Raw genomic sequence first — 13,439 nt, forward strand, 5'->3', positions numbered from 1 at the left:
GAGTAACTTCAGTCGTAACATCCCTAGCGACCTGCCCCCCCCCCCCCCAGACAACCTGATCTTCCCTCCCAGGTGCTGATTCCCTCCCAGTAGACTCCTGTTCCTTGGCTTGAACTTTCCAGATTGGTGTGACTATCTACCTGTTGCTCCTACCAGAGCCCTGACTAATACACACACAACCAACAAATGGCAGAGTCTGGAGATAACCCTGTGCTTTTTCTGCAAGCTCCTGAAGCCAGCATCACTGGGTAGGAAGCCATTCAGAACTCTGGCAGACTGAGAGGGCCAGGCTCCAGATGCTGCCATGCTGGTCTGAGAGGCTCGGGGGAGGGAAGCTGGAACGGAAAGCTTGCATGGGGGAATTAGCGGCATCTGTCTCATTCTGACTTGGGACGTCAGGAATGTGGCAAGCGGGTGCCTGCCAAGGAGGCTGGCAGGGAGGGGGCACAGGGTGGGTAGCGGAACCCCTCCTGGCCCCCGAGACCTACAAGGCACCATCTGCCTCTGTCATTCTGAGTGACCTGACTCTGGTCTCCCATGTGCACAGGACCTTCTGGGAACCTGGGCTCTGGGGAAGGTTGGGGGAGGTGGGGGGCAGGGGTCAACTCAGCTCCTTCCTTAGTCTCCCATCCTTGTGATCCTGGGCCTATCACATTCTTAGTTTCCCCATCATTAAATTGGGAAGGCTGATGTTTGTCTGGTGAGGCTGTAGTGAGGGACAGTGGTGGGTGGCTGAGCCCAGCTCAGCCGTGGGCTTACAATGGGAAAGTGGAAAAATGGGAGTTCTCATACATCATTCCCTGTCTTTGTCACTACTCTAGCCTCCCAACACTTTCCTCCCCCAGGTGAGTTCTTAGGGACCTGCCTGTCATGTGACTGGGCTAGGCATAGTGACCTCCTGTGGAAGACTAGGTTTGGGAGCGGGGCTCAGAAAGTTTGCACGCTCTTGGAAGCTAGCAGGGGTCCTTGAGTGCAGGGGGAGCATAAGCCAAGAGCTGCTTGTGGAAGCTGCCTCCCAAGCCACCTGCAGGGGAATGGGAGAGAAGGGGAGGAGGCCTTGGGCTGGGAGGGGGTGACTTAGGAGGAGGACAGACAGGGCTGCTGTGAAGCCCAAGTACCAGTTCTCAGTGCAATGCTCAACAAAACCCATGTGAACTCTGCATGGCATCCTTTCCCAAGCATGTGCTCATCCAAGACTCATTTCATCGTAAACTCCTAGCCCTGGGAGGTAGGCAGAGTAGGCGTACCCCACTGGTGAAGAAAGTGACAATCAGAGAAATAATAGCATTGGCCTGGGGACACTGGAAGTGGCAGGCTTCGAACCTCCTGGCTCCAGGTCTGGTGTTCTCTCCATCCCATTAGGGAATAGAGTTCCAACGGAAAGGAAGTAGTCAGGGATGACTCCCTGGTTTCTGGCCTGATGCCTTTCCCTGAGATGAGGGGTAGGGGTCCTCATGGAGGTGGCTTTGTGTGGGAAGATGAGTAGTTCAGTTTGGGACATGGTGAGTCAGAGGGGGCACTGGTGGGAGTGCGAAGAGACTTGGAACAGGAAGAGAAGCATGGCCAGAAGCTGCTGCTCAGTCTCAGGCTGCTCCCAGCCCCAGATTCTTACATCCTGTCCCTTCTGACCCTGTATGTATTTTCAGCTGCCACCCCCTGGGAGGCCATGAGGCAATCCAGGTGGCCCCCACAAAGGGTCTGTCCTGTCCCAGGAGGACAGGGCAGGAGGGAGCACCAGGCACTGGGTCAGGTAACTCCATCCTGGTTCAGGGGCTGGAGAACAGCAGTAACTGCCTGGATGGACCCCGGGAAGGTTCCAGGCTCAGAGCCCTGGGAAACTGATCTCCTCACCCCCTCCCCAGAGGGTGTTTGAGAACAGGGCCATGACGGTCTCTCCAGGGGAGGACCAGGCAGGCAGGGACAGCTGCAGCCTAGCTGGGCGGCAACCAGCTGCTGCCCGGGAGACTGGCCAGGGTGGGGCAGGCGGGGCAGGCACAGCCCCCACAAGCCCCCAGCCTGAGCAGCAGAGCGTGGGAGCAGGCAGCAGCCTTGAAGCTGTGTTTCAGGCTTTCACGCTGTGTTAACGGTCAGCTTGGTTAATGCTGAGCAGATGGGGGAGGGGTGCTGCCAGCTCCCTTGGGGACAGTCCCAGAGCAGGCACATGCACATGCATGTGCAGAGGGTATAAGAGTTCCATCCAGTGGATGGTGCCATGTGGACTCCTCTGCCATTAGCACTCGTTCACACCATCATGTGCACAAGATGGGGCAAGACAGACAGACCAAGTCAGAGGTGCACACAGGTTCCTGGGTTCGCCCTGAGGTAGCTGGAAGTGGATGCAAACCCAAGGCCTGGCACAAAGCCCTCAGTCTGTGTCACTCAGGCAAGACTCCCAGCTTGGGGATCCCTCCACCCTGTTTCCCCTCCATCCACTGCAGGGAAGACACCAGGAACACAGAGGTTTATTTCAAAAAATAATTTATAAAAGGCCATTTGCTTCTGTGTTTTCGGCAGGCTTCCAGCCACTCAGCTGGGAACACAGGGGCCAATGCTCTTGCCACCAAGATGCTGGGACAAACAGCAAAGGAGAGGCAGGGGAGGCCTGGGGAAATGGGGTTCGGAGGCCCAAGACCTCTCTTGGTGCAGGGAAGCAGGGAGGTTTAGGACAGCTCTATAGCCAGGTCCAGCCAAACCCCTGGACTAAGTGCTAAGGGCCAGGAGGCCAGGCAGAACCCTAACACTCAGGCCACTAGGACACCTGGGTCATGACTCCAAAGACTGGGGTTGAAGTCTGGTTTGGGAATCTGAGGCCAGAGCTGGAAGCCTCATCGAGGGGCCCCCGGAACAAGGACAGACCTCCCCAAGGCAGAACTAGAGATCTGGGACACTACCCTAAGGTTGGGGCCTGAGGCTGCCAAGGTCAAGCACTGCCAGGTTGCCGCTAAACCAGGAGGCTGAAGGCTGCTGGCCTGCCTGCCTATAACAACCTTGTGGCCCTGCTCATGTCTGCACTCCAGGGAAGGAGAAGGAGCTGGGCCCCAGTGGCAGGGGGTCATGGCAGAAGACAGAGTCGTTGGAGGAGCAGGTGCTGCTGGCATCCCCTCCAGCAGGGGAGTAGGGTCCAAAGGTCAGGCGGAGGTCCAGGTACTATGGGGAACAGTGCTGGTCAGTCCTGGTAGTCGGCTGAGATGAGGCCCAGAGGGGGGAGGGCAGAGGGAGGTCATGGGACAAGAGGAGAGCAGTACCTCCTCGGAGACGGCCAGCAGGACCTTGTCCAGTGCCTCCACCAGCTGCTTGAAAGTAGGCCTCTGAGAAGGTGCTGCGTGCCAGCATTCACGCATCAGCCCATACCTGGTGGAGAGGGTGGAGGGTCAGAAGAGTCTCAGGACTGAATGTGGGGGGAGACCTTATGGCAAGGGTATGATAAAGGGGCAGAGTTTGATAAGGGTTAGGTGGGGCTACTCAGAAGAAGGGTCACAGAAACTAGGCCAGGATCTCCCCTCAGATGGTGACAGTGAGTTAGGGGACCAGGTCCTAAGGACAAGGTCAGAGCAGAGGATGAGGACTGCAAAGTGGGAGAGAAGGGAGTGAGGTCTCACAGCTCTGGGGGACAGTTTGGGGGCCGGTCCATCCGATGCCCTTCCCGCAGAAGTGAGAACAGCTCCTCCACAGGGATGCCGGGGTATGGGGAACCCCCGAGAGTGAAGATCTCCCACAGCAGGATCCCAAACGACCACCTAGAGACAGAAACAGTGCTCAGCAGGGCAGAGCTTTGCTCCCTACTCCTGGGGCTGGGATGGGGGGCCTCACAGGCATGATCCACCATCGAGGGTGGGGATTGGAGTCTGGGCCCACTCAGGTCCTAGGGTTTTGTGACCTTGGGCAAGTGCTTTGCCCCTTTTGTGGGGTAGGACAATGATTGCTGGCAGCTACTCCAGACCCCCAACCTCCAGGACTCACACGTCACTCTGGTGTGTATAGACTCGGTCAAACAAGGCCTCGGGTGCCATCCACTTTACAGGCAGGCGGCCCTGGATGGGAGAAGTGGGGGCATTGATGCCAAGTCCCACAGGTCCTGGTGCCCCCCACCCCCTTTCCAGCTTTGCCCTGCCTCCCTCACGTTGCTGGTTTTCTTGTAGTAGTCAATGTGGTGGACGCCACGGGCCAGCCCAAAGTCTGCTATCTTCATCACATTGTCCTCTGTCACCAGTACGTTTCGGGCAGCCAGGTCCCGGTGGATGCACTAGGGGCAGGGCAGGGGACTTAGGTTTATTAGGACACATGGCTGGATGCTGGGCACACTGCACTTCACAGTAACCCTGGGGGTAGGCATCATCCACTCATTCTACGAATGAAGACGTCAAGATGCAGAGAGGGGGAAACCAAAGCTAACTTCAGGGTCCCACCTCTCTCTTGCATGGTCTCTTCCCTTGCCCGATGAGTTAGGGATTGTGTGAGGAAGGAATAGGGACGTGCAGTGTCAACTGTGTATGGATGGGTGGTACAGAAGGACTTGGGAACATTTAGACAGGATAATGGGAAAGGGGAAAGAGGGAGAAGATGGGGACATTCAGTGCCAGCGGCAGGAAAGTACACAGGTGGAGCAGTTAGAATGGTCCAGAGTGCTGCCCACTGCCCATACCTTCCTTGACTCCAGATACTGCATGCCTCTGGCCACCTGGTAGGCACAGGAAACCAGAGCAGGGAAGGAAAGCGGCCCTTCGCTGCTCCTTGGCCCATCAGGGCTGAGGTCGGGGCCTGGGGGACGCCGGGCCCGCAGGAACTCCCGCAGGTTTCCCTTGGCGGCACACTCCACAATCACATACAGAGGCCCTGTAGAGGTGAGAATGGACAGGGAGGCTGCTGAGGCTGTGGCTCCATACCCCACTGTCCCTGTCCTTAGCCCCATTCCAACCCACCTTCCTGAGTACAGACACCCAACAGGTTGATAATGTTCTTATGTCGGCCGATCAGCTTCATCACCTCCATCTCAGAGACCAGGTCTGCCAAGTCCTTGTCGGAGGCATTGTCTGCAAGGGTGACATCCAGGGTGACTATACGTGGGGGAGGTGCAGGGTTGACTATATAGGACATTGAGTGCTGGACCTGGAGTCAGGAAGCTCTGGGCCTGAATTCGTGCTAGGCTCTGCGGCCTTTAAAAAGTCTTCTAACGTCTCTGAACCTCAGGATCATCTTGTATAAAATGGGGCAATGGATCATGCCCTACTTCTCACAGCAGTTGCAAGGATGAAACAAGATCAAGGATCTACAGGAGGTAGGCCTCTCTGTGAGTGGGACGAGGAAACAGAGGAGAGGAGGAAGAACTCTGAACAGGAAGACGCTGTGTCTGGAGGTTTGGCATTCATTCTTGATGGGGTAAGAGCTCCTGGGGGCGGGAAGCAGGCTGGCGCCCTGAGGCCTGTCTGACTGGGGCCTGGTGTCCTTTTGGCCTGAGAATTCAGGGAGCTGCCCGTGAAGTACAGCTAGGGGACGCTGAGAAAAAGCTGCTCCAGATCTTCTTGGGAAGGCTGAGGACCAGGGCTGACCTGTGGCCCTTGGCCAATGACATACCCTCCCTGCCAAACCTCACAATGCACATTTCTCAATCCCTGCCTCCCAGAAAGCACCAGGTGGCCCCAGCTGTGCAGAGAGGAGGGGGTGGGGGAGCAGAACAATGGTTTTGGCTGCTCTTGTAGAGGAAGTGGGGGATAGCAGTGAGAAGCCCCGATGGCGGGTCCCAGGTGTGTCCTAGGCGCTTTGGGGCTGGTGCTTGGGCTGTTCTAGAGTGGTGGACACGGGGAGAGACTTGGGGGAGGGCCCGGATGGGGAGGCTGAAGGTATGGCCTGTGAGGCTGACATGGTTATCTGAGACCCAGGCTGACGTGGGGCCAGGGCTAACGTGGGGGTGCCTAACCCCAGTCATCCCAAATCCTTGTAGTTCTCATCATTCAAGTGGTTAAGATTTATGTACCAGGCACTTTTCACGAGCCTCAGCCTGGGAACTATTGTTTACCCCATGTGACATGTGAGGAAACAGGCTCAGAAACGGCTGGCCAGGGTCGGTAGCAGAGTTGGGCCCTAGGCCCAAGAGTGGCATCTTGCAGCCCTTCTGGCCACCAGTGCTCAACTGGTAGCACCATGAGCCCCTTCTGTTAGTCTCACGGCCACAGCACCTCCCCTGGCGTCACCACTCACCCTTGAGCATCTTGACAGCCACAGTGCTGGCTTGGTCAGGCCGGGCAGGGTCCATGCCGAAGGCCTCTGCACGCACCACCTGCCCGAAGCAGCCCTCACCCAGGGGCTTCCCAAGCACCAACCTGGAAATTAGAAAGCCGAGGCCTCAGCCATAGGAACATCATTCCTGCCTGGAACCTGAACCTTATGCTCACTCCATGCAACATACCTGTCCCGGGGGAACTCCCACAGCGGGTCGAGAGGTAGGTCTAGACTCACAAGGCCAGCGAGCAAGGGAGGGCCACTGGAGGAGAGACGAACACCCCGCACCAAGGACGAGCTTGACTTGGCTGAAGAACCTGACTCCAGGGAGAACTGTAAGGTGGGTGACTTGGTCAGCCTGCTGGAGCTGAGCTGGGTTGGGAAGGCAGGCCAAGAGCCTCGCTATGGGGACACAGGAAGGCGTGGGTAACAGCAAGGTACCTGTCGGGCCAGAGGGAAGCGGGACAGCTTCTGCACAGTGGCGGGCCGCCTAGGGTGCCGGCTGATGAGTATCTGCCCTCGATATAGCCCGGCCAGCAGCAGGAGGACAACCAATGCCAGAGAGCCTGACACGTACAGGATGATGTCCGTGAACCTGGCTTCAGGTGCTGGTGCTGTCCATGTGAGGTCCTCCTCTGTCCACAGACAGACACATATATAGACAGAAAACTAACAGGTCAGTGGTCAGATGGCCAGCTCCACATCTTCTAACTCAGGCCCTCTCAGCTCCCAGCACACATGGGGACATTTGACAAGCAAGCTGGAGCTATACCCAGTCCTGCACACCCATACCCCAGAGGCTCACAAGGCAATCGTATGTGGACATGCACAGAAGGACCGCTAATGAGGGATCAAACACACAAATCCGCATGCTATGTCCCAAGCCCCACAGGACACAGCCCACTGCTGGATCAGAGCAGGGTTCCTGAAGCCTCTCCTGGCCCCCTCAAGTGCTCACCTGGCAGCACCGTGAGCCAGGCTGACTGGTAGGAGAGGCCAATGGAGTTGCCTGCCAGGCAGGTGTATTCGCCTGCGTCCTCGGCTGACACGTTCCGAAGGTATAGGACCTCCACCTCTGAGCTATTGATGTCTGCTGTCTGGGGACCGGGGACATAATCAGGGGTCGCCACAGGGCCTGGGGCGATACTGTGGCTAGGAAGGAGGCTGGGGACCCACCCCCCACATCCCATGCGAGAGTAGTAGGCTTCAGGTGCTGGTGGGGGCTAGACCTTCAGGACTTGCACGTAGGGGAAGCCGTCGGCACCGAAACTGCTGCCATTGATGACGATGTGCTTCAGCCACTGGATGTGGGGTTGGGCGTCGCTGTATACCTTGCAGAGCAGCTCTACGTCGCTGCCTACCACAGCTGTGGTGTTGGCTGGGAGCCCCGCCTGCAGGATGGGCCGGTGCGGGGACCGCTCTGGGGGCCGGGCCAGGCGGTCAACCCTGACCAGTGGCACCCACAGAAGCACCCTGGTCATCTGCCTCCTGCCTCCCCCCAGCTCCAGGGAAGGAACTTCCTGATATGCAGCTCAGATCTTGTCCACCCCCTGCTTACCATAGCTCCCCATTGCCTTTGCAGTCAAGGACAGCTTCACAGTCTAGCATTTAAAGCCCTCCACGACATGGCTCCCCACTTACATGCACACTCCAGGCATACAGCTCTTCACAAATGCATTGTATTTGTCACACCTAGGACCTTTATTCAGCCTGTGCCCTCTGCCTGGATGTCTTCCCCACTTTTTCTCTCAGCTGACCCTATTCCTCCAGGCCAACATTACCCCCTGTGCTTCCCTCTGACCCACTAGGATACTTAGGGCAGCTTGAGCCATCTAAGACCAAGTCCATGTTGCCTGCCAGACTGGGCCCTACCCGAGGGCAGTGTCAGGGCTCCCACCCCCATACCGCCTTGCCTGCCCGTCCGCTCACCCAGCACATCCAGCAGATAGCTGTAGCGGATGCTGCCCATAGAGTTCTCCACGAGGCAAGTGTATGTGCCACGGTCCGAGGGCACCACACTTTCCATCACCAGGCTCCAGTGCTGGTGGCGCAGCTGGGGACAGGGGAAGTGTCCATGAGGGGCCACTCACCTGTGCCCATCCAGGGGTCAAGGGAATGAGGGGGCTAGATCCCGCTCACAGGGGCCTTCTCAAGCTTTCTAGGCCCTGGGGAAGCCAGGCCAAGGCCAGAGACCCTGAGATGAAGGAGAAGGCTCCAGGAAGTGTCTGAGCCCTGGGTCTGGGTCTTTGAGTTTCAGCAGGGGCTCTTCCTGGCTGTACCACCTTGGGCCAGTTTTTGCCCTCTCTCAGTTTCCTCACTACAGCCTGGAGCAGGCTCTGCAGGGTCTTATCATGAGAATTAGTTGCTGAAACTCAATACCTGCCGGTTATTGATCCTTCCCACTTCCCACAGAAAGCTAAGGCTGTGAGATTAAGTCATTTGCCGCAGGGTGGCAGAGTGGGTACTTGAATCAGAGCTGTCCAAGTCCACAAGTTTAGTGCTGCTAGGGCCCACAGCTGCCTTCCTCATTAGAGAAGGAATGACTTATAGGTATGATGGGACCAAGAGGGGAGTGAAAATGGAGGAACAGATGGTCTTGGAACCTGGAGACTCACCCGAATGCCTCCAATGCGATGCTCCCCGTGGAAATCCTTTCCATCCTTGAGCCAGCGGATGGTGGGCATGGGGTTGCCTGCAGCTGGACAGCGGAACTTTACAGTGTTCCCAGCAGGCACTGCATGCAGTTTCTTCTCCATGCGCTGAGGGTGTGTCCAGTAGGGTGCTGGAGAGGAGGGGAAAGGAGAACTTAGTGTCCCCAGGATGACCACCTGCTTCCACACAGGTCTCTTCTTCTCAGTGACCAGCTGGGAAGTAGGAAAATGAGTCCTTGAGGACTCATACTGACCTTGCTGGGGGTAAATGTGCCCGTTCGAGGGGTTCCCGTGGGCCTTAGGGTCCTTATTACCATTTCTGGAGGTCAAGGAGTCTATGTCAAGAATAAAAAGAGATGTCTGAGGTCTAGGATGGGGAGGATCTCTCTCCCCAGGCACCCTTTAGCCCCTTCTAGACCCCCTTACCATCCACAACCAAGGTAACATTGTGCAGGACAAGCATGGAGCCTCGTGCCAGGCAGAGGTAGCAGCCAGCATCCTCCGGTAGGAAGCTGGCGATCTCCAAGCGGCCCCTCCAGCCTCGTACCCGGCCAGCAGGTGCTAGGCGACTGCCCTCCTTGTACCAGTGGCCACCACGCTCAGCCCGCCCACAGCATAACCGCACAGGCTGCCCAAGGGCCACGGTCAGCTCCTGCTCTTGCTGCTCTGGGCTGGGGGCCAGGCAGGGCTCTGTGGGCCAAGGGCAGAAGTCAGTGAGCCCCACAGCCCCAGCTGAGGGAGCCCCCTGCATATGGGGAACATGCTGCACAGGCAGGGCACAAGCACCTCTCGACACATGCTGGACACCTGCTGCTCCTCAACTTACACACACATAATCACATGCTACAGATGCTCTGTGTAAGGCAATTACCACGCCTCTGGTGCACATCACACACGCAGTGCAGAGCACACATGCTGAACTGGTCATGCCATTGCCTGACACACACATACATACACACACACATACAACACATGCTATAGATGCCACATACAGGGCACATGCCACATCTCCCAGGCACACCACACTCACAGTGCATATACCATACATGCTGTCTGGGCCTCCCAAACCCAGTGCATAGAACACACACACACCCACCCGCACACACACATACACACACACAGCCGACGGGCTCACCACCAGTTCTGCAGCCCAGCACAGGACCCTTCACCCTGCAAGGTCAGTCCTCTCTCGTGGACACAGAGATAGGTGGATGCTTGCTGGGAGCCAGACACTTTGTCTCAAATGGTTGGGCCCTGCCCTGCTGTCACCTCTTCAAGGGACTGGGCCAGGATCTTCTCCTGCTTTTCTCAGCTAGTAGCCCCCTCCAGGTGCCCACCCCTGCCATCCTCTCTCACCTTAAAGGCCATACCTAGCTCCATTTCCTCAGAGGTCTCAAGGGACAAAGCTGGAGCCCCAGGCACCTCCAGCAGGACCCCCAACAGGGCCAACAGCAGCTGCATATCCTTCCTGCTGCTCACAAGGACCCAGGCTGGGCTTCCCACCAACTGCCTTCCTGAAAAGGAGGGAGAAGAACCCCTGCTATGCATGAACCTTTGTTGGTACTATTCCCCTATTTTGCAGATGAAGAAACTGAGACAGGAAGTGGTTAGAAGTCTTGTACAACCCCCCCCCCCCCCCACCATCACACAGCAGCAAGGCAGAGACTGGAAGCAGCTTTGCTGTTGCCAGAGCCCAAAGCTTCTTCACAGTAGGTTGTGCAGGGGGGCAGGGCTGGGCTTCCTGCTCTCCTCCAGTCCTGCTGAGACCTTGGCACAAGTTCACAGAAAGGGCAGTTTGGGGATTCTTTCCTTGGAGGAAAGCAGAGAACGGAGACAGATCTTCTGCTCACTCTCAGCACACATCATTTATTTTTTTGCTGAATAAATGAATTTATTGCTGGAGAACAAAAAAAAAAATATATGAAATACAATACAAGGCCAAACCTCAGCATCTGGATGTTATCTGATCTGACCCACACTTCTTATAGCATTACTGACATTTTCGTGACCAGCTTTGAATACCTCTGGTGGCAGGGCGCTCACTACTGACAAGGCAGTACATTCCATGGCAAGCAGTTCTTCCTCATGCTGAACCAGAAATGCATGCTGGGAATACCTCTGCTTTTTGTGTCCTCACAACTCTATTTGAGGCAACACGGGCTCTTGCGTCCAACAAAGTGAAGTTCAAATCCTGACTCTAACCAACTTGCAAGTTCCAGTCCCTCTCTGGGTGTCCTCACAGGACTGCTTTGAGCATAAAAGAGAACATATGTAGGGAACACAGGGAGCACAGGATGTTGGAATGTTCTCCTCCCCCTTCCTCCCCACGACTGTCATTCTGGGTCTGCCCTTGGCCAATCACCTCTGATTCTGGTGCAGTTCAGGTGTGATGTACACACCCACCCTATCTGGTTATCCTCCTCCATATGCCACCAAGGATGTCTGCATCCTTGGTGACCAGTATAGTCCCAGGGGCTACTGGCTATTACCTGGAGCTGAATAACAGTCACTAGGCACTGGTGTCTCTGAATTTACCTTGCCCAGGAAGCCAACTGCACCCTTCTCATCAGCTGCTGCCCCCCTTCCAGCTCTGGCTCTGAGGCAGGGGGCACGTAGTTTGTCTTGGCCAAAGCCATTATCTCCCCCTTCAAACTGCTCCTTCCCTGGGTTGCCCCTGAAGCTGGGGTATCATCTCATCTCATGCCCCCTCACCCCTCCTCCACCTCCAGTCCATCTGCCTCCTCAATCCTTCTGTGGTCCATCCCATCACCGTTGCTTGGACCCAGGGCAGGCCATAGTCATCTCTGGCTTGGGCCTTTGCAGACATCTCCCTTGACTCTCCAGCCTCCACTCTCCAGCAGGGCTTTAAAAATTACAAATATTTGCCATGTCACCACCCCACACCCCCTCAGCTTTCAAACCCTTAATGGCTGCCCTTGTCCAGTAGGATCCAATCTACAGTTTATCCAGCATCCCAAGCCGCCCTCCTTGCCCTTGTCAATCCTCTTTGGTTGCACAGTCTGCTCCTTCAGCCTCTTCAGCACTGAAACCACTGACTTTCAAAACTGGGCATATCTTCTCTCTTGCACATACACACCTCTGCGTCCCCATTTCTCTTCTTCATCGGACTCAGATGCCACTGTCCCTGCACACACCCCCAGTTTCTATGGCTCTCCTCCACAAAATCCCTCCACCCTGCTCTGCTCTGCAGGGAGTGCGGCTCTCAGGGTCCACAGCTCTAGTTGGGAAAGGAGTGGGGAGGCCCAGGATTTTATTCCCATTCCGGGCTGCCCTGATCTTGTAACCTCAGGACACTTAGTCGGATCACACGCGGCGGCAGACAGACCGACCCACTGCCTTGTTCAGGGGCTGAAGGGCCTGACACTGTCATCAGACAGTCCTGGGTTCTCCTTCAGCTTTCCGCACTAAAGCGTTGGGGGACCCGGGGCAAATGACTGCACGTCTCGGATCCTCAGCTTCCTCATCTCTACTCGGGGAGCGCAGACAGTCCAGCGCGCGCGGCCAAGGGACCAGCGCTCATTTTTCCTCCTCCCCCCCTACCCGGCCACCCTGGGGGGAGGTGCAAGCAGGCAGGTCCAGAGGGGAGCAGCAGAGACAGCCGGCCCGCCCCCGCCCCGGTGGGCAATGAGTAACCAGCTCCGCGGCCAGGGTGCTCTTTGGACGGAGCGGGACAAAAGGCCCTGTGTGCGCTGCGGGTTACTGATTTACCGTCCCCTCCACCCCCCTTCCGAGAGGACGCCCAGGTCCCCAGTGCTGGGAGGGGGCAGTCCCTGAGCCCCGCCGCCGCTCGCCCCCTGGCGGCTGGGAGCGCAACCTGGGTCCTCAAGGGGTCCCGGCTCACTTCGAGCCTCCGTGGTCCCTCTGCAGGCACAGGGTCCCAGCTCACCTGGGTCCTCCGCGGCCGCGCTCCCAGCTCCGGCCAGCCCCGACACCCGCTCCTAGTGGGGACTGCAGACTCAGCCAGGGCGCTCCTCCGCCCCGGGCCAGAGAGCCAGGAATGCACCCGCGACAGTGGCGTGGCCGCTGGAGGCCCAGCGCCCCGCCCACCTTGGGCCCCGCCCCTCCTGGACCAGCTCTAACCTGACAGTGACTTGGCGGGGGACAACCCAAGGCCCCGCCCACCTTGGGCCCGCCCCTCCTGGATCAGCACTATCAGGACCACCGCCAAAGCTGCTGGAAGTACAGTGTCCCGTCCGCTTGGACATCAGTCCCCAAACCCAACAGAGCCGAGTGGCCATCTGGGTCAGCCCAATCCCGGGGCCCCGCCCCAGGTTGCTGCACACCCCATCAGACTCCGCCTCTTTTCGATGCACCCGGACCAGGCTTCCAAGTTCTAGTTATTTGCTCTATCCTCTGCTAGTCACCCCTTAGACAGCAAGACCCAGCAGTCCTGAACGGCCAGCCTCCACAGACCTTGGTTCTGCCTGCCTACTTCTGTCTTCTGTAAGTGGCTGGGAGATCCCCTCTGCCCCTAACCCACTCTGTCCGTTCTCTGCACAACTCTCAGGGTGATATTTGCAAAACAAATCTGGGGGCTGCTGGCTGGCTCAG

The 13,439-nt window shown here is 57.3% G+C and overlaps 1 protein-coding gene across 3 annotated transcripts; it reads right to left on the reverse strand.

Annotated features, from left to right (window-relative positions):
• Positions 1 to 2,461: 2,461 nt before the first annotated feature.
• Positions 2,462 to 12,872, reverse strand: FGFR4 (fibroblast growth factor receptor 4). 3 transcript variants are annotated; one of them, XM_047090641.1, is made up of 18 exons: positions 12,775 to 12,872; positions 10,238 to 10,381; positions 9,294 to 9,557; positions 9,122 to 9,202; positions 8,832 to 8,998; positions 8,146 to 8,269; positions 7,446 to 7,636; positions 7,175 to 7,313; positions 6,658 to 6,851; positions 6,404 to 6,549; positions 6,196 to 6,317; positions 4,920 to 5,030; positions 4,643 to 4,833; positions 4,121 to 4,243; positions 3,961 to 4,031; positions 3,600 to 3,737; positions 3,246 to 3,351; positions 2,462 to 3,147 (listed from the first exon to the last, which is right to left on the reverse strand). In XM_047090641.1, the coding sequence occupies exons 2-18, from the start codon at positions 10,326 to 10,328 to the stop codon at positions 3,001 to 3,003; spliced, it is 2,406 nt and encodes an 801-aa protein (XP_046946597.1). In that variant the 5' UTR covers positions 10,329 to 10,381; positions 12,775 to 12,872; the 3' UTR covers positions 2,462 to 3,000. The 3 variants fall into 3 exon arrangements, with proteins under 3 accessions (XP_046946597.1, XP_046946604.1, XP_046946588.1); XM_047090648.1 differs by lacking the exon at positions 12,775 to 12,872 and having other exon boundaries at positions 6,454 to 6,549; positions 6,812 to 6,851; positions 10,238 to 10,616; XM_047090632.1 differs by lacking the exon at positions 12,775 to 12,872 and having other exon boundaries at positions 10,238 to 10,616.
• Between the last annotated feature and the right edge of the window lie 567 nt (positions 12,873 to 13,439).

The sequence above is a fragment of the Lynx rufus genome, unplaced genomic scaffold (assembly GCF_022079265.1).
Source record: "Lynx rufus isolate CCGP_SWC_20201006 ecotype Redwood Valley unplaced genomic scaffold, mLynRuf1.p SCAF_1, whole genome shotgun sequence".
In the NCBI taxonomy this organism is placed as follows: Eukaryota; Metazoa; Chordata; class Mammalia; order Carnivora; family Felidae; genus Lynx; species Lynx rufus.